At 47.6% G+C, this 20,447-nt stretch overlaps 1 protein-coding gene across 6 annotated transcripts in view; it reads left to right on the top strand.

The window, feature by feature from the left end:
* EVC (EvC ciliary complex subunit 1) overlaps positions 1-20,447 on the top strand; it is a 120,035-nt gene that overhangs the window by 50,225 nt on the left and 49,363 nt on the right. For 5 of the 6 annotated variants that reach the window (XM_055245432.2, XM_063619725.1, XM_063619726.1 and 2 more), the window contains exon 11: positions 693-791. In XM_055245432.2, coding sequence (XP_055101407.1) covers positions 693-791 — 99 coding nt within the window. Of the gene's footprint in view, positions 1-692; positions 792-2,578; positions 2,849-20,447 lie in introns of those variants that run through there. The other variant, XM_055245434.2, reaches the window with a different exon arrangement.

Below are 20,447 nucleotides of genomic sequence, written 5' to 3'. Positions count from 1 at the left end.
TGCTGCTGCTCGCTGAGCCTGGCTCCCCATCTTCCCTCCAAGGAGTCCTTCCTTGTCCTTAGAGACTCCATTGAAACATCTCCCCCACAGGGAACTTTCTCCTGGAGCCCTTCCCTGAGAAGGGTCTGTTCCTCTGTCCTTCTGCCCCGCCTCGCCCCTCTGCTGGTGCCGGGGCCTCTGCTGCTCTGTTTAGGGCTGGCTGGGTGTCCCTCTGCTGATGCCCAGGGTAGCCCAGTCTCCTGCTGCTCTGCTGGGGTCCTCAGGGAAGGGCCTCCACCACGTGGTCAGAGTGGGGCCTGGCTGGTTGCTGACTGCACTGACCTCCAATCGCCAGTCTGTGTCACCCCTGCTGGGTTCCCATCAGTGGGTCTCCCATGGCCTGGGTGGTCAGAAAGTGATGTCTGCGTGGCTGCAACCAGGACAGAGGGGTGACAGAAGTGGCCCAGTGGCCCCTCCTCATCCTGGGTTTAACAAAAGCATGGTGGTTTGTGGTGTTTCCTGGAAACTGGATTTGCTGGCCCTGGCGTCAGTTGTGAAAGCCATGTGACAGCCCCATGCCTCAGTTTCCTTGTGTGTAATACAGGCACCAACATCCTTCTTTCTAACCTGAGACGCAGGGGACGGTTGGAGAACCTTCTGGAAAAAAAAACCCTGCATGTTTCTACCAGACTCAGCTCTTGTTTTCCTCACAGGCTTTTCACGAGGTCCTGGAGAGGCAGAGTCTGATGCGGTGTGACCTGGAGGAAGAGGAGCACGTCAGAGCCACTGAGGCTGTGGTTGCGCTCTGCCAGGTACGTGGCCTCCATCGGGACCAGCAGAGAAGCCCCAGGGTCTGTGTGTGTGTGAGAACCTCACATCCTTCTGGCCGGGGACCCCAGAGGTGGTTCAGGTCCAACCCCAGCACTCGTTGGCTGGTGATCCGGGCAGGCCACGTCCCCTCCATGTGATCCTCCTTGTCCACGTCGGAAACCGAGGCGGTTGGCCTTGGTCCTCTCTGAGGCACCATCCATTTCTGGGGTGCTGAGGATTCTTATCTCCAAACATCCCTGTCAGCAAAGCTCTTTGGAAATCAGTTCTCCCCAGGTGAGAAATAGGCCCAGGATTTCTGGGTGTCATCAGTGTAAAGTGGTGATGAAGAAGGGGTTCTGGGCTGAAATGGGGGTGTTGGAGATCACATGCCACACCACCTCTTTCCCCTGTGCAGCCATGTGCAGGTCTGGGGTGGGGAGGTGAAGCCGGCCATGCTTGCCCTGCAGGGTGGCTTTGAGAGAGCAGGAGAAGGCACCCGAGCCCTCCTTAGGGGCAGGAGTCACAGGATGCCATGCTGAGCCAGACAGAGCCCCCAGCTCAGGCAGCACCCTCAGCTGTCGGAAAGGCAGGAGTGTGGACACCGGGCTGTGAAAGAATCAACAAGTGGGTGTTGGGCAGCACTGGGAGGAGGAGACGGCCTGGGTCTGTGTCCTGGCTCCCTGCTTCCTCACTGCGTGACCACAGGAGCATCACCTGGTCTCTAGCTCTCAGTTTCCCTATCTGTGAAATGGGGACAGTCATAGTTCCTCTTCATGGTGTGCCAGGAGGACTGTGTGTGGGGCCCCGAGACAGCAGCTGGCACTCGGGACACCCCAGGGCACGTTGTCTCCGGTGACAGCTTCCCTGCTTCTGAGTGCAGAGGAAGGGCAAGGGGCTCCTGGGTGAATGTGACGTCAAGGACAGCAGCCTGCAGGAGGCAATGCTGAGCCAAGCATTGGATGAGACCAGGCCCAAGTGGACAAGAAGTCAGTGGGCATCCCCAGCAGGGAGAAGCTCATGCAGTGGTGGGAAGTGCAACTCCTCACCCGGATGGGAGCTGCCCTGGGTTCAGTCGTGTCTCTGTTAACCTGCTAGGGCTGCCGTGGTGAATACCACTGACTGGTGGATTAAACAAAAGAAATGTGTTCTCTCAGGGTTCTGGAGGCTGAAGCCCGAGATCACGGTGCCAACAGGGTTGACTTCTGGTGAGGCCTCTCTTCCGGGCTTGCAGACAGCTGCCTTCCCGTTGCCTCCTCACATGGTCATTTCTCTGTGCTTGGAAGAGTGGAGGGCAGGGGAGAGAATGAAAGAGAGGGCTCTGGTCTCTCCCTTTTCTTATAAGGACACCAGTTCTATGGGATTAGGGCCCCACCCTGATGACCTCATCTAACCTTAATTACCTCCTTAAAGGCCCTGTCTCCAAATACAGTCACATGAGATATTGGAGGTTAGAGCTTCAACATAAGAATTTGATTACTTAATTACCTCCAAATACAGTCACATGGGATATTGGCGGTTAGAGCTTCAACATAAGAATTTGATTACTTAATTACCTCCAAATACAGTCATATGGGATATTGGAGGTTAGGGCTTCAACCTAAGAATTTGGGAGGGAGACACAATTTAGTCCAAACAGTGTCCTTCAAAACATCATGTCCATCTGGAACCTCAGAATGTGGCCACACTTGGAAATAAGGGCTTTGCAGATGTAATTGGTTAGATGGCACAGTTGGTTAGGTCCTACTGGATTCAGGTGGGCCCTAATTCTAATGGCTGGTGTCCTTATAAGAAGGCCATGAGAAGACATACAGACACAGGGAAGGAGGCCATGTGAAGACAGAGGGAGGGACTGGAGTGATGCGGCCACAAGCCCAGGAACACCTGCAGCCACCGAAAGCCAGAAGAGCCCAGGAAGGGCCCCTCCCAGAGCCTTTGGAGGGGGCGAGGCTCTGCCAACACCTTGGTTTCTCATACGGTTGCCCTCCAGAACTGTGAGAGAATAAACTTCGTTGTCTTAATGCACCCAGTTTGTGGCGCTTTGTCATGGCGGCCACAGGAAACTAAACGGAAACCGATCTTTGTTCAGAGCTAGCTCCTTAAGTATCTCTTGCGTATTTGATTATTTAATTCTCATGAGATTCAGGAGGAAGACACTGCATTTTCCTTCCTTTCCAGATGAGGAGTGAAGAAGTGTTTTCTCCAGAAATGGGTAGGATGGGGTTCAATTTGTCAAAGCCCTGGGGCCCACAGACAGGAAAGGAACAACTTTGTCCCCAGAGGAATCAAGACTCAAATCCCTGGCTGCGCATGAGGAAACCGAGTTATAATCTTCCTCTGAGTGCTAACATGCTGTGTGACCTTGGCTGGTTACATAACCTCTCTGTGCTGGCCCATGTATCTTGCCCGGGTTTTACACAGCCAGCAAACAGGGAAGATGAGATTTAAAATAAAGGCTTTCTAATGTTAGTGCTGATGTGCTCACCCCAAGCATGCTGCTCGGTGTGTTGACGGCTGTTGTGAAACCTCGGTTCTTGTCTTTTTATTTTAAAAGAATGTAAACAAGAGACCACAGCAAAGGGGATGCAGCACAGAGCAATTTATTGCAAAGGAGAAAGAATGTTCTGAAAGTTAGGTGCAGAATAGACAGGATGCCCTGGGAGATGATTCAGAGCAGATGAGACAGCCTTGACTGTTACCGAGGAAACTCCGTTTCTGGGGAGTCTTATGTGATTATTCATAAGGGGGTGGGAAGAAGCGTTATTAGTAAGCATGTTGCGGGGCGGGGCGGGGCGGGGGGGGGGGTCCTCTGAGTGCACATGCGCAGTAGCTGTACACACTTGTTCATACATCACATGTCTCATTAGCATCTTAAGTCTCCATCCAAGGGTGTGTTTTTTACTATTATAATGAGCAGAGGGTCAGTCTGAGGACAGATAAAATCAAAGCGCATGTGCCATCTGCAGGAGACGTTCCCTACTGCAGGTAACTGTGCTTGAAAGAGCCAGACTACAGTGTGAATGCTGTGCTTGGAAGAGTGGAGGGCAGGGGCTTATTGTGTTGATGGTTTGGTCGCCGCATCCCAAGGACATGGTCACTTCCTTGACTACCTATCCTGCCTCAAGTGTGGGCTTGGAGCATAACGGTGAAGCCCAGGCTCTGGAGCCAGACATCCTGGGTTCAAATCCCAGCCGGGCCACTTATTGTCCCCTGCCGGAGGTGGGACCAGGTGGCCCAGAGGCTATGGGGTGGGTATCAGCAGCATTCTCCTCCTCACCTGCTATGGTAGCTTATTGGATTCTCACCCATCCTCTCTAAAGCAGTTCTCAAACCTTGCTGTGCATCAGAATGTCGCCAAGATTGAGGAAATTGAGTTACAGGTTAGATCACTTGCTCACTATTACACAACCAGGCTGACAGCCTGAATAAAACCCTATCAATGATTGCTGCAAAGTGTAAGCCAAGCAGTAGATAAATGTAAACCCAGAACATCTGAGACGGGTCTCAGTTAATTTAGAAAGTTTATTTTGCCAAGGTTGAGGATGCGCACCTGGGACACAGCCTCAGTAGGTCCTGATGACACGTGCCCAAGGGGGTCCAGGCACAGCGTGGTTTTATACATTTTAGGGAGACATGAGACATCAATCAGTATATTTAAGAAGTGCATTGGTTTGGTCAAGAAAGGTGGGACAACTTGAAGCAAAGACAGGAAGACTCAAAGCAGGGAGGGGCTTCCAAATCACAGGTAGGCGAGAGATAAACAGTTGCATTCTTTTGAGTTTCTGATTATCCTTTCCAAAGGAGGCAATCAGATCTGCATTTATCTCAATGAGCGGAGAGATAACTTTGAATAGATGGGAGGCAGGTTTGCCCTGAGCAGTTTCCAGCTTGAGTGTTCCTTTTTGCTTAGTGATTTTGGGGACCCAATATATTTTCCTTTCACAACAGGAAAGTGCCTGGCCAGCCCCAGTGGGTGCTGGTAAATACATCAGTTTCAATAAAGGATTGTCAATGATGCCAAAATGACATCCTTAGGAAGTTATGCATTTGGTTTTTCCCTGTGTGGGCCTAGTTGCTGGGCCTGTGAGAGCTTCAGCGAAGAAAGTGAAGACAGCCTTTTAACGTAACGTCAGGAAAGGGTGACAGGTGTGACGAGGGGTGATACCTGCTGGAGTCTGTCTCCTAGGAGGAGGTATATGAAATGTACTGCATAAGAAGGTGTCGAGGGACACAGTGGAGATGGGCGTGAAATTCTCCACATCTATGTGGGTGTTTTTTTTGTTTGTTTTTTGTTTTTTTCAGACAGAGTTTAGCTCTAGTTGCCCAGGCTGGAGTGCAATGGTGCGATCTTGGCTCACTGCAACCTCCGCCTCCCAGGTTCCAGAGATTCTTCTGCCTCAGCCTCCCGAGTCGCTGGGATTACAGGCATGTGCCACCACGCCCAGCTAATTTTGTATTTTTAGTAGAGACAGGGTTTCACCATGTTGGTCAGGCTGGTCTCGAACTCCTGACCTCAGGTGATCCACCTGCCTTGGCCTCCCAAAGTGCTGGGATTACAGATGTGAACCACCGCTCCCGGCCTGGCCCAGGGCCTGTGTCAGCTTGTCTCCCAGAATTAGTCTGGAGGGTTTCCTTAGATTTACTTTGCCATTTCATCACAAGCCTTTAGGTTCCAGGTTGCTTGGCATATTTTACATTTCCTCAATTTGGAAATTTTTGCCTTTGGTTACTGGAAACTGCTTTTCCTGATATTCCATAGGAGCAGGCTAAAATCCTCCATTGCCGATTGGAGAGCTGGCTGCACCCTCCTGGCTGGGCGGCCTTGGGCCAGAGCCTGGACTGCTCTGAGCTCTGATTTCCTTCTCTGTGCAATGGGGACTGGGAGCCCATTTACCTTGGTGGCTGGGGGTGCCGAGGAGAGCAGGTCCAAGGCCCAGACCTGGCACATGGTAGGTGCTCAGTGAATGCCTCCCAGTCTGCCCCACAGGGAGCATGATCTCAGGAGATGCTGAGCCCAGTGGGGATGAGCCCAGATCTGGGTCCAGGGTCCTGGGTGTGAATGTCAACCACCAAAATGAATGACTGAAGCAGGTGTCACAATCAATCAAGGTTTATTGAGCCAGCTTGAGGGTGCACCTGGAAAAACACAAGTCACAGACTTGGCTGTTTTTTCCAAAGAGGTTCTCAGGAGGCTTAATATTTATACATTTTCCTTTAAACGGGGGAGCGGGGCGGGGGGGAGTGGTTGGGGGGCAGGGCAGCAATGAGAGGAACAGTTACACACTTGAAAGGCTTTAGTTAGTGCCTAGTAAATCTACAGTTTACGTAAGATCAGGTGAACGTTTGAAGAAAAAGAGAACAGAGGAAGCAGGCGTCTCATCTTGTCTTTGTTCTGTACCTGGGAAGATAAGCCAGCCATCAACATGATCAGCATGGAGTCTTTTGAAAGGGCTGGTTTCTGTTTAGTCCTTAGGGAGGAAAGCCTTATGGTGGTTGGCTAGCGAGGGAGAGGGTACAATGAGTTGTGTTCAACCTCCCATCCCGTCCTTTACGGCACCGGGAATTCAGCTTCCAAGGTTTCTCTGGGGTCCCATTGGCCAAGAAGCCCCAATTGTTTAGTCAGTTGGCAGCTTAGAATTTTACTTTCCTTTCTCAGTCTGTTAACCAGACACCTTGGGAGAGTTTGTGCATTCATTCATTCATTCATTCAAGTATTGTTGAGCACAGCTTTGTGCAGCATGTGCATGCTTGGGGTTGCAGCAGCAGCAGCAGTGAGGCCAGTGTAAGGGCAGTGGGGAAGCTGGGGAGCAAGGCAGGGAGAAAGGGGCAGAAGAGGAGGGGATGAGTCCAGAGCGCCTCATCTTGGAGGACTTTGCAGACCGTCCCAAGATAGTTGCATTTACTTCTGAGTGAGACAGGAAATCACCAGCGTGTTTTGAGCAGGGAAGTGACTTGCTTTATGTTGTACAAGGACCGCTGTGGTTTCCATGAGGAAGACAGACTGTAGGGGCAGAGGCAGAAGCAGGGAGCCCTGGTAGGAGACTGCTGTGGCCCATGAAAGAGATGGTGCTGCCTGACGGGGCAGGGAGAAAGCCTGGAGCTTTGTGTCTGTTTGGACAATCGATATCCCGCCTCCTCTCTGTTAAAGTGGAGCTAATAGGCCTCCATATGGGTATCAAGAGGTTTAAATAATCTGACATGGGTAAAGCATATAGAAGAGTGTTGGGCACACACTGATACTCAAAATGTATTCTCGGCTGGGCGCAGTGGCTCACACCTGTAATTCCAGCACTTTGGGAGTCTGAGGCAGGCAGATCACTAGAGGTCAAGAGTTCAAGACCAGCCTGGCCAACAGGGTGAAACCTCATCTCTACTAAAAATACAAAAATTAGCCGGGTGTGGGTGCCTGTAATCCCAGCTACTCGGGAGGCTGAGGCATGAGAATCGCTTGAACCCAGGAGGTGGAGGTTGCAGTGAGGCGAGATCACACCACTGTACTCTAGCCTGGTGACAGAGTGAAACTCCGTCTCAAAAAAAAAAAAAAAGAAATATTCTCATTCATCATCATTCACCATATAGAAAGGTGTCTGTGCACAGAACAAGCTCTCAAGGTACCCTGCCTTGCTGGCTGGCTGGCTGTGCCCAGGCCCAGGCACACACAGGCATCATTTTACCCCTTCTTTGGGCATGACACTGATCATGATATTGCAGGCACAGTGGCTGTGAGATACATTTGATGGTCACCTATATTAATTTGTTCTCACACTTGTAATAAAGATATACCCAAGACTGAGTAATTTATAAAGGAAACAGGTTTAACAGACTCACAGTTCCACGTGGCTGGGGAGGTCTCACAGTTATGGCGGAAGGCAAATGAGGAGCAAAGTCACATCTTACATGGCAGCAGGCAAGAGAGAGCATGTGCAGGGGAACTCCTCTTTATAAAACCATCAGATCTCATGAGGCTTATCCACCGTCACAAGAACAGCATGGGAAAGACCCACCCCAGTGATTCAATTACCTCCCACTGGGTCAGTCCCATGGCATGGGGATTATGGGAGCTACAATTCAAGATGAGATTTAGGTGGGGACACAGCCAAACCATATCATAACCTAATGGTTCTCAGGGCTGCAGAGAAAAGTGCATTTTTTTGAATCCCCACTGTCTCTCGGCCTCTAGACAGTCCATTTTTAGTTCAACTGGGATGGATGCTGTGCAATTGCGTGAGCTCTGTGGCTCGGCACCTCACGAACAGGTTGCTGCACCAAACCCAGCATCATCCCAATAACAATGGGGCTCTGGGCGGAGTTTGCTGTCATCCCATTCCAGGGGCCACACAACCCACCTGTTCATTTGGATGTCATGTCTGACTGTCCCCTCACTGCTATTTCTCTTGAAAGGCTCCTGGGAGAAGGTGGTAAAATCACAGCCCCGTCATGCAAGGACTTCTCAGCTTCACACTGTCCCAGGAAGTTAGGGCTGAGAAAAAGGAGAGAAAACATTCGACTCCATCCTTGAAGAACACAGTCATAATAACAGGTGCTTATGTAGTGTCTGAGAGTAGTTCCCAAAACACCTTCACTTCTTCTGATGTCAGCTGCAAGTCTGGGGGTCCTGAAGATCCCCCTCAGGCTCTTTAACTCACCAGAGGGACTCCCAGCGCTCCCTGACAGCTGCTGTGCTCAGGGCCAGGCTGATGATAATGGCAGGCTACAGACTAAAGTCAGCCAAGGGAGAGGCATAGGGCTCCAGGAGGGCTCCCTGCACAGAACTTCTGAGTGTCCTCTCCTGGTGGAGTTGGGGGCAGCACTAACTCCTCCTGGCCACAATATGTGACAAGGCACACAGTGTCACCAAGCAGGCAAGCTTGCCCAGGCTTCAGTGTCCAGAGTTTTTATTGGAGCTCAGCCACATTGGCATGGCTGACCTGCCCCGCCCCCCACCCACACACACAGCTGCCCTGCAGCCCTTCAGAGGTCAAGCTGAGACAACATGCCCTAAGGCCTCCCTGCCATAAATCACAGTGTTACTGTAGACTGTCAAGGCCTCCAGGTCAGCAAAGAAACTCCAATCAGACCAAACATTCCAGGGGCTGAGAGGTGACCTACCAGGGGCTGAGGACAGAGGCCAGACCCCTCTTAGGTCAAGATTATATGCTGCACAGCACTGGAAGTCTAAAATGTCTGTTCAAGGTCACTCAGCTGTGGCCTAGGAGTCAGGCCCAAGACTCATAACATTCAGTGGGAAGTAGTGATTCAGGGAACACAAGAAGGGAGAAGGAATGTGCCCTCCTTGATGGGAGGGCTGAGGCTTATTCATTTCTCTACCCCTGGGGTCGTGCCCAGGGGATAACCCACTGTAGACAATCAGTCAATATTGATGAATACACAAATCAATCAATCAGTTAATGTATCAATGAATTGGCTGGGCATGTTGGCTAACACCTGTAATCCTAGCACTTTGGGAGGCCGAGGTGGGCACATACACCTGAGGTCAGGAGCTCAAGACCAGCCCAGCCAACATGGCAAAACCCCATCTCTACTAAAAATACAAAAATTAGCCAGGCATCATGGGGTGTGCCTGTAATCCCAGCTACTCGGGAGGCTGAGGCAGGAGAATTGTTGAACCAAGGAGGCAGAGGTTGCAGTGAGACGAGATCGCACCATTGCACTCCAGCCTGGGCGACAGAGCGAGACTTCATCTCAAAAAAAAAAAAAAAAAAGAAAGAAAATATATCTATATCAATGAGTCAGCTAAACGATTATCATTCTGAAGATGGCGTATTAGGTATTAGTTTTCTATAGCCACTGTAACTAACAACCACAAACTCAGTGGCTTAAAGCAACACAAAGTTATGTTACAGTTCTGGAGGTCAGAAGTCTGATATGGATCTCACTGGGCTAAAATGAAGGTGTCAGCAGGACTGACTCTTGGAGGCTCCAGGGGAGAAACGGTTTTCTTGACTTTATCAGTTTCTAGAGGCCACCCGCATTCTTTGGTTCAGGGCCCTTTTTTCTATCTTCAGGGCCAGCTATGGCACCACTCCTGCCTCTGCTTCCACCATTACATCTTCTCTGACTGTAACCCTCCTGCCTCCCTTGTTCACTTATAAGAACGCTGTGATGACATTGGAGCCAACTGTGTCATCCAGGATCATCTTTCCATCTCAGGATCCTTAACTCAATCCCACCTGCAAAGTCTCTTTAAAGTTCCATGCTCAAAGGTTCCAGGGATTGGGATGTAGACATCTTTAGGGAGACATTCTGTGTACCACAGAGAAAAACAGTACATTTCCAAAGGGTGAACAAAACTTGTTTCTTTTTTTTTTTTAATTAACTAATTTATTTTTTTTAATTTTATTATTATACTTTAGGTTTTAGGGTACATGTGCACAATGTGCAGGTTTGTTGCATATGTATCCATGTGCCATGTTGGTTTGCTGCACCCATTAACTCGTCATTTAGCATTAGGTATATCTCCTAATGCTGTCCCTCCCCCCTCCCCCCACCCCACAACAGTCCCCGGAGTGTGATGTTCCCCTTCCTGTGTCCATGAGTTCTCATTGTTCAACTCCCACCTATGAGTGAGAACATGCGGTGTTTGGTTTTTTGTCCTTGTGATAGTTTACTGAGAATGATGTTTTCCAGTTTCATCCATGTCCCTACAAAGGACATAAACTCATCATTTATGGCTGCATAGTATTCCATGGTGTATATGTGCCACATTTTCTTAATCCAGTCTATTGTTGTTGCACATTTGGGTTGGTTCCAACTCTTTGCTATTGTGAATAGTGCCGCAATAAACATACGTGTGCATGTGTCTTTATAGCAGCATGATTTATAGTCCTTTGGGTATATACCCAGTAATGGGATGGCTGGGTCAAATGGTATTTCTAGTTCTAGATCCCTGAGGAATCGCCACACTGACTTCCACAATGGTTGAACTAGTTCACAGTCCCACCAACAGTGTAAAAGTGTTCCTATTTCTCCACATCCTCTCCAGCACCTGTTATTTCCTGACTTTTTAATGATGGCCATTCTAACTGGTGTGAGATGGTATCTCATTGTGGTTTTGATTTGCATTTCTCTGATGGCCAGTGATGATGAGCATTTTTTCATGTGTTTTTTGGCTGCATAAATGTCTTCTTTTGAGAAGTGTCTGTTCATGTCCTTTGCCCACTTTTTGATGGGGTTGTTTGTTTTTTTCTTGTAAATTTGTTTGAGTTCATTGTAGATTCTGGATATTAGCCCTTTGTCAGATGAGTAGCTTGCAAAAATTTTCTCCCATTCTGTAGGTTGCCTGTTGACTCTGATGGTAGTTTCTTTTGCTGTGCAGAAGCTCTTTAGTTTAATTAGATCCCATTTGTCAATTTTGGCTTTTGTTGCCATTGCTTTTGGTGTTTTAGACATGAAGTCCTTGCCCATGCCTATGTCCTGAATGGTATTGCCTAGGTTTTCTTCTAGGGTTTTTATGGTTTTAGGTCTAACATGTAAATCTTTAATCCATCTTGAGTTAATTTTTGTATAAGGTGTAAGGAAGGGATCCAGTTTCAGCTTTCTACATATGGCTAGGCAGTTTTCCCAGCACCATTTATTAAATAGGGAATCCTTTCCCCATTTCTTGTTTTTGTCAGGTTTGTCAAAGATCAGATAGTTGTAGATATGTGGCATTATTTCTGAGGGCTCTGTTCTTTTCTATTGATCTATGTCTCTGTTTTGGTGCCAGTACCATGCTCTTTTGGTTACTGTAGGCTTGTAGTATGGTTTGAAGTCAGATAGCATGATGCCTCCAGCTTTGTTCTTTTGGCTTAGGATTGACTTGGCGATGCGGGCTCTTTTTTGGTTCCATATGAACTTTAAAGTAGTTGTTTCCAATTCTGTGAAGAAAGTCATTGGTAGCTTGATGGGGATGGCATTGAATCTATAAATTACCTTGGGCACTATGGCCATTTTCACGATATTGATTCTTCCAACCCATGAGCATGGAATGTTCTTCCATTTGTTTGTATCCTCTTTTATTTCATTGAGCAGTGGTTTGTAGTTCTCCTTGAAGAGGTCCTTCCCATCCCTTGTAAGTTGGATTCCTAGGTATCTTATTCTCTTTGAGGCAACTGTGAATGGGAGTTCACTCATGATTTGGCTCTCTGTTTGTCTGTGATTGGTGTACAAGAATGCTTGTGATTTTTGTACATTGATTTTGTATCCTGAGACTTTGCTGAAGTTGCTAATCAGCTTAAGGAGATTTTGGGCTGAGACAGTGGGATTTTCTAGATATGCAATCATATCATCTGCAAACAGGGACAGTTTGACTTCCTCTTTTCCTAATGGAATACACTTTATTTCCTTCTCCTGCCTGATTGCTCTGGCCAAAACTTCCAGGACTATGTTGAATAGGAGTGGTGAGAGAGGGCATCCCTGTCTTGTGCCAGTTTTCAAAGGGAATGCTTCCAGTTTTTGCCCATTCAGTATGATATTGGCTGTGGGTTTGTCATAGATAGCTCTTATTATTTTGAGATACGTCCCATCAATACCTAATTTATTGAGAGTTTTTAGCGTGAAGGGTTGTTGAATTTTGTCAAAGGCCTTTTCTGCATCTATTGAGATAATCATGTGGTTTTTGTCTTTGGTTCTGTTTATATGCTGGATTACATTTATTGATTTGCGTATGTTGAACCAGCCTTGCATCCCAGGGATGAAGCCCACTTGATTATGGTGGATAATCTTTTTGATGTGCTGCTGGATTCGGTTTGCCAGTATTTTATTGAGGATTTTTGCATCAATGTTCATCAAGGATATTGGTCTGAAATTCTCTTTTTTGGTTATGTCTCTGCCAGGCTTTGGTATCAGGACGATGCTGGCTTCATAAAATGTGTTAGGGAGGATTCCTTCTTTTTCTATGGATTGGAATAGTTTCAGAAGGAATGGTACCAGTTCCTCCTTGTACCTCTGGTAGAATTCAGCTGTGAATCCATCAGGTCCTGGACTCTTTTTGGTTGGTAAGCTATTGATTATTGCCACAATTTCAGAACCTGTTATTGGTCTATTCAGAGATTCAACTTCTTCCTGGTTTAGTCTTGGGAGGGTGTATTTGTCGAGGAATTTATCCATTTCTTCTAGATTTTCTAGTTTATTTGCATAGAGGTGTTTTTAGTATTCTCTGATGGTAGATTGTATTTCTGTGGGATCATTGGTGATATCCCCTTTTTCATTTTTTATTGCATCTATTTGATTCTTCTCTCTTTTCTTCTTTATTAGTCTTGCTAGCGGTCTATCAATTTTGTTGATCTTTTCAAAAAACCAGCTGCTGGATTCATTAATTTTTTGAAGGCTTTTTTGTGTCTCTATTTCCTTCAGTTCTGCTCTGATTTTAGTTATTTCTAGCCTTCTGCTAGCTTTTGAATGTGTTTGCTCTTGCTTTTCTAGTTCTTTTAATTGTGATGTTAGGGTGTCAATTTTGGATCTTTCCTGCTTTCTCTTGTGGGCATTTAGTGCTATAAATATCCCTCTACACACTGCTTTGAATGTGTCCCAGAGATTCTGGTATGTTGTGTCTTTGTTCTCGTTGGTTTCAAAGAACATCTTTATTTCTGCCTTTATTTCATTATGTACCCAATAGTCATTCAGGAGCAGGTTGTTCAGTTTCCATGTAGTTGAGTGGTTTTGAGTGAGTTTCTTAATCCTGAGTTCTAGTTTGATTGCACTGTGGTCTGAGAGACAGTTTGTTATAATTTCTGTTCTTTTACATTTGCTGAGGAGAGCTTTACTTCCAACTATGTGGTCAATTTTGGAATAGGTGTGGTGCAGTGCTGAAAAAAATGTATATTCTGTTGATTTGGGGTGGAGAGTTCTGTAGATGTCTATTAGGTCCACTTTGTGCAGAGCTGAGTTCAATTCCTGGATATCCTTGTTAACTTTCTGTCTCGTTGATCTGTCTAATGTTGACAGTGGGGTGTTAAAATCTCCCATAATTATTGTGTGGGAGTTTAAGTCCCTTTGTAGGTCACTCAGGACTTGCTTTATGAATCTGGGTGCTCCTGTGTTGGGTGTATATATATTTAGGATAGTTAGCTCTTCTTGTTGAATTGATCCCTTTACCATTATGTAATGGCCTTCTTTGTCTCTTTTGATCTTTGTTGGTTTAAAGTCTATTTTATCAGAGACTAGGATTGCAACCCCTGCCTTTTTTTGTTTTCCATTTGCTTGATAGATCTTCCTCCATCCCTTTATTTTGAGTCTATGTGTGTGTCTGCACGTGAGATGGGTTTCCTGAATACAGCACACTGATGGGTCTTGACTCCTTATCCAGTTTGCCAGTCTGTGTCTTTTAATTGGAGCATTTAGCCCATTTACATTTAAAGTTAATATTGTTATATGTGAATTTCCTCCTGTCATTATGATGTTAGTTGGTTATTTTGCTCATTAGTTGATGCAGTTTCTTCCTAGCCTTGATAGTCTTTACAATTTGGCATGTTTTTGCAGGGGCTGGTTCCGGTTGTTCCTTTCCATGTTTAGTGCTTCCTTCAGAAGCTCTTTTAGGGCAGGCCTGGTGGTGACAAAATCACTCAGCATTTGCTTGTCTGTAAAGTATTTTATTTCTCCTTCACTTATGAAGCTTAGTTTGGCTGGATAGGAAATTCTGGGTTGAAAATTCTTTTCTTTAAGAATGTTGAATATCGGCCCTCACTCTCTTCTAGCTTGTAGAGTTTCTGCCGAGAGATCAGCTGTTAGTCTGATGGGCTTCCCTTTGTGGGTAACCCGACTTTTCTCTCTGGCCGCCCTTAACATTTTTTCCTTGATTTCAACTTTGGTGAATCTGACAATTATGTGTCTTGGAGTTGCTCTTCTCGAGGAGTATCTTTGTGGTGTTCTCTGTATTTCCTGAATCTGAATGTTGGCCTGCCTTGCTAGATTGGGGAAGTTCTCCTGGATAATATCTTGCAGAGTGTTTTCCAACTTGGTTCCATTCTCCCCGTCATTTTCAGGTACACCCATGAGACGTAGGTTTGGTCTTTGCACATAGTCCCAAATTTCTTGGAGGCTTTGTTCGTTTCTTTTTATTCTTTTTTCTCTAAACTTCCCTTCTCACTTCATTTCATTCATTTCATCTTCCATCACTGATACCCTTTCTTCCAGTTGATCGCATCAGCTACCGAGGCTTCTGCAATCTTTGCGTAGTTCTCGAAACTTGGCTTTCAGCTCCATCAGCTCCTTTATGCCCTTCTCTTCATTGGTTATTCTGGTTATCCATTCGTCTAATTTTTTTTCAAAGTTTTTAACTTCTTTGCTATTGTTTTGAATTTCCTCCCGTAGCTCGGAGTAGTTTGATCGTCTGAAGCCCTCTTCTCTCAACTCGTCAAAGTCATTCTCTGTCCAGCTTTGTTCTGTTGCTGGTGAGGAACTGCGTTCCTTTGGAGGAGGAGAGGTGCTCTGCTTTTTAGAGTTTCGTTTTTCTGCTCTGTTTTTTCCCCATCTTTGTGGTTTTATCTACTTTTGGTCTTTGATGATGGTGATGTACAGATGGGTTTTTGGTGTGGATGTCCTTTCTGTTTGTTAGTTTTCCTTTTACCAGACAGGACCCTCAGCTGCAGGTCAGTTGGAGTTTGCCAGAGATCCACTCCAGACCCTGTTTGCCTGGGTGTCAACAGCGGTGGCTGCAGAACAGCGGATTTTCGTGAGACCACAGATTCAGCTGTCTGATAGTTCCTCTGGAAGTTTTGTCTCAGAGGAGTACCTGGCTGAGTGAGGTGTCAGTCTGTCCCTACTTGCGGGTGCCTCCCAGTTAGGCTGCTCGGGGGTCGGGGACCCACTTTAGGAGGCATTCTGTCCGTTCTCAGATCTCCAGCTGCGTGCTGGGAGAACCACTACTCTCTTCAAAGCTGTCAGACAGGGACATTTAAGTCTGCAGAAGTTCCTGCTGACTTTTTGTTTGTCTGTGCCCTGCCCCCAGAGGTGGAGCCTACAGAGGTAGGCAGGCCTCCTTGAGCTGTGGCGGGCTCCACCCAGTTCGAGCTTCCTGGCTGCTTTGTTTACCTAAGCAAGCCTGGGCAATGGCGAGCACCCCTCCCCCAGCCTTGCTGCCACCTTGCAGTTTGATCTCAGACTGCTGTACTAGCAATCAGCGAGACTCCGTGTGCATAAGACCCTCCGAGCCAGGTGCGGGACACAATCTCCTGGTGTGCCGTTTTCCAAGCCCGTTGGAAAAGCGTAGTATTAGGGTGGGACTGACCCGATTTTCCAGGTGCTGTCTGTTACCCCTTTCTTTGACTAGGAAAGAGAACTCCCTGACCCCTTGCGCTTCCCGAGTGAGGCAGTGCCTCGCCCTGCTTCGGCTCATGCTCGGTGTGCTGCACCGACTGTCCTGCACCCACTATTTGGCACTCCCTAGTGAGATGAACCCGGTACCTCAAACAGAAATGCAGAAATCACCCATCTTCCGTGTCTCTCACGCTGGGTGCTGTAGACCGGAGCTTTTCCTATTTGGCCATCTTGGCTCCACCCCCCAGAAACTTGCTTCTTGACCATGAATACCCCGATTTTCTGGGCAGTAACGTATTGGAAGCAGATCTTGAGAGGAAATGATAGAAGCCTGGGCACCACGGACCTCCCCGTCGCTGGGAAGCAGGCGTCCGTGGGCGCTGCAGAGTGTAAGGCAGTTTCCATGGTCCTTTATTAGGCTTAAAGGGTTATACACCATGACCAAGAATGCAGAGACTGAGAAAAATAGCCTGGGTGATTCATATCTCCCTTTACAGTAACAGGCTAAGGGAATGTGGCTTTTTATTTTATATTATTATTATTATTATTATTATTTTGATAGGGAGTCTCACTCTGTCGCCCAGGCTGGAGTGCAGTGGCGCGATCTTGGCTCATTCACTGCAAGCTCTGCCTCCTGGGTTCACGCCGTTCTCCTGTCTCAACCTCCCGAGTAGCTGGGACTACAGGCGCCCGCCACCATGCCCGGCTAATTTTTTGTATTTTTAGTAGAGACACAGTTTCACCATGTTTGCCAGGATGGTCTCGATCTCCTGACTTCGTGATGCGCCCGCCTTGGCCTCCCACAGTGCTGGGATTACAGGTGTGAGCCACTGTGACTGGCTGTGGCTTTTTATTTTAATTTAGTAAAACTACTGGGGTAAATGTGTTTTGTTTTCTTTGCAGAAGTACAACTCACAGTGCCCTTGTATCATATGCTACCCCTCTTTCCTTTTGGTAATTTTCACAACCATCTTACCTCCTTGCAAAGAGGTACAGAGGGGAGAAGAGTCATTCAAGAAGCAGACCAGGTTATGGGCCCATTTCAGCTGTATACCTGCTGTGTGGCCTAGTTCATATCACTTAACCTCTCTGATCCAGGAATTCTTGTCTACCTTCCTTTTAAGTTCTTAACCATATGAAAGAGCCACTTAACACCCCAGAATGCATCCTGTTGCTCTCGAGAAGAAGTCCAACATCCTTAATCTGGCCCATCATGACCACTTAGGCCCATCCAGCCTGTCCACAAGATGCCCCCAACCTGACCCAGAAGGTCCTTCTGGCCTGACCTATGACGCTTCCACCCAAGCTGGCCCACAGAATCCACCTGTCCAGCCTGGCCCATGAGGTCCACACAACCTGGCCCACTCATCACCCTTCCTAAAGTTCTGTCCCTTGCTCCCTGACTTCCAGCTGACCTCAGATATCTCTCAGTTCCCCCATGAGTGCCCTTGTCCATCCCACCCCAGTGCCTGAAACTGTCTTCCTCCCTTCCCTGGGCTTTGCCTGGCCAGCGCATTCTTGCTCTTTGAGTCTCAGCTGAAATGTCACTTCTTTAGGGGAGCCCTTCTCTAACCTCTCCCCAGACCTGTCTATCTTAGGACTTTCATTCTCCCATTCATCACATATGTCACAGCCTGTGGGGAGCATGTGTGCAGTGTCCCCTGTTGGGCTGTAAACTCCCTCGGGTCTGGGTCCACACCTGCCTCGGTCACCTCACTGTCCCTGGTACAGGGCCTTGCCTGCAGTAGGTGCTCAGGAGACATTTGCAAAATGAACGTATGCATGCTGTGAGGATGAAACACATATTTATCTCAGAGCTTTCACGTTTAGGACCCCCTCCATTTACTGCTGTCCAGGTAACTATGATCAGAGTCATGCTGTGTAACAAGACACCTGGAAACCCAGGGGCTGGAAACAGCAGTGATTTGCTCTCATGGTCTGCAGGTTGGCCAGCAGTTGGCTGATCTAGGCCGGGCTTGATTAACTTGACTCAGCCTTGCCTCGTGTCTCTCCCATCTTCCCCCTAAGACCTGTGGACTAGCCTGGGCATGTTCTTCTCATAGCAATAGCTGAGGTCTAGCCTCCAAAGCAGCACACCTCACTTCCACCTCATTCTGTTGGCCAAAGCAAGTTACATGCCTGAACTCAGTGTAGCAGAGGCAGGGAAGTGCTCTCCATTCACCCTGAGAAGTCCCTGCAAAGTTATGTGGTAAGGGGCATGGGTGCCGGGAGAGAGACTGGGAGGCGGTGCACTGAGCTGCCCGGGTGTTTTGTGGGATCCCCCATAGTCCCTGCAAGTTTGTAGTGCAGGTATCCTCCCCTCCTTTTTAAGGGAGTTGGTCCATGGTCATGCTTCTGTTGGATGGCCCAGCACTGCAGGTGCCGGAGCTCCTGCCCCTTGTTCAACCCACTTTCCATTTTTAAGAGACCTAAGCTCACCTGTGCTCTCCAGGACCCACTTGTAGGGGGAACTTGAGCACACTTTACTCTGAAGTCATTAAAGTTGCATCTTCAGAACAATCAGGCTGGGGTCCCCTGGGAACATTCTTGGTTCCTGTGATGAGGAACAAAAGTCTCCCAGGGGCCAGACCATGTACAGGGCATTCCGCAAAGATCCATTCCATGGACTGTGAACCTTCGTCAGTGCATCTTTAGCCCTGGCCACATCCTTGCCTTGCTTGAACCCCACCATGGTCCAGTCTGCCAGGTCTCCACTCGGCAGTGTGTATTTGGGTCCTTCGTATGGTTTTGGCCCCCTCACTAGTCCTGTGCCTCCCCAGCACTCTATACTTCAGTCCCACTGGGCCACCTGCCCATTTCTGGCCTTGTACCTCTCCTCCCTTCCCTCCCTCCCATCTCTCCCCTCCTCCTGCTTGCCTTGCAAACAACTGAAACAAAAACTGCCTCTGCTCAGAGGGAATTATTCTCACCTCTTTTCCCCCAAATGCTTTGTTCCTAGAATGACAGTAGCAGTGGATAACACTTCTTGAGAACCACACACTAACGTCTCCAACTTTTATCTAACGATACTAGCTAGCATTTATTTTTTTTTATTTTTATTTTTTTCTATTTTTATATATATTTTTTGAGACAGAGTCTCGCTGTCGCCCAGGCTGGAGTGCAGTGGCGCGATCTCGGCTCACTGCAGGCTCCGCCCCCCGGGGTTCACACCATTCTTCTGCCTCAGCCTCCCGAGTAGCTGGGACTACAGGCGCCTGCCACCTCGCCCGGCTAATTTTTTTGTATTTTTAGTAGAGACGGGGTTTCACTGTGTTAGCCAGGATGATGTCGATCTCCTGACCTCGTGATCCACCCGCCTCAGCCTCCCAAAGTGCTGGGATTACAGGCTTGAGCCACCGCGCCTGGCCAATACTAGCTAGCATTTATTAAGTACTTGCTGTGTGCTGTGAGCCAGCCAATCCCCATAAATCCTTTCTAATCCTCATAATCAGCCCTCAAAGCAGGTATTATCAGCCCCCTTTGACAGATAAGAAGACTGAGCCTTGAGTAGGTTAAGGAAGCTTTGAAAAGCTCTAGACTATGGGTACCTTCCCTGCCCCAAGTCCCTGCTCTGTGAGAAACCTGGGGAGGGCAGCTGGTGGTTTGAATGAGGCTGCAGAGGAGACACCTGAGTGAAGGAGCAAGTACAAAGTGAGCAGTTTATATTTGCCTGGGCTGTGTGTGCTTCTGTTTGAGGGGAAGCGGATATCCCCCTAAGCTTGGGGGGTGAGGCTCAGGGCCAGCCTCTGTCCTGACCCCTTTACACATACTGGGAAAGCAATAATGCAAATTAGTTCTGGTTCTATTTCAGGCACAGAATAAATCAGTATCTCCCAAGTGACACATGCCAGCATTAGTGGGAAGCGATGTGTTTTATGGCCTGTCAGACCATGTGACAAAGAATGCAGACTTGAGTCTTTCCAAGGAGCAGACAGGATCCAGCACATTTCTTATTAGAAGGAGCCTAAGCTAATGGACCCTGTTGTTTTTATAAAGCTAACCCTTCTCTAATTTACAAATCCCGCATAGTTTTGTGATTTGACCATTGTGAACAATAAAGAAAAAGGTTTGTCCGAACCACTGCTGTAGAATAAGAGAGTCCAAGAATGACAGTCAACTTAAAAATCTGTCTCCTGGCAGAAAATTGGGATTCTCAGAGGTTGGAAAATAATGTCCATCATCCCCATTCATTGAAACTGTTTTTATTGTGAAATATAACACATATGAATAAATAAAGCATAATCTTACAAATTAACAAATGATTATTGTAAAACATTTACGAAGTCATATAGAGCAAGAAAGAGAATGCAGCTTGGACCCCAGAACACTCCCAGTGCCTCCTCCCCATCCTAACACCCTGCCCGCTCCCAGGAACCATCATCCAGCTGATACAGAAATCAGATCCT

The sequence above is a fragment of the Symphalangus syndactylus genome, chromosome 16 (assembly GCF_028878055.3).
Source record: "Symphalangus syndactylus isolate Jambi chromosome 16, NHGRI_mSymSyn1-v2.1_pri, whole genome shotgun sequence".
Lineage (NCBI taxonomy): Eukaryota > Metazoa > Chordata > Mammalia > Primates > Hylobatidae > Symphalangus > Symphalangus syndactylus.
This window is presented reverse-complemented; position numbering and strand designations above follow the sequence as displayed.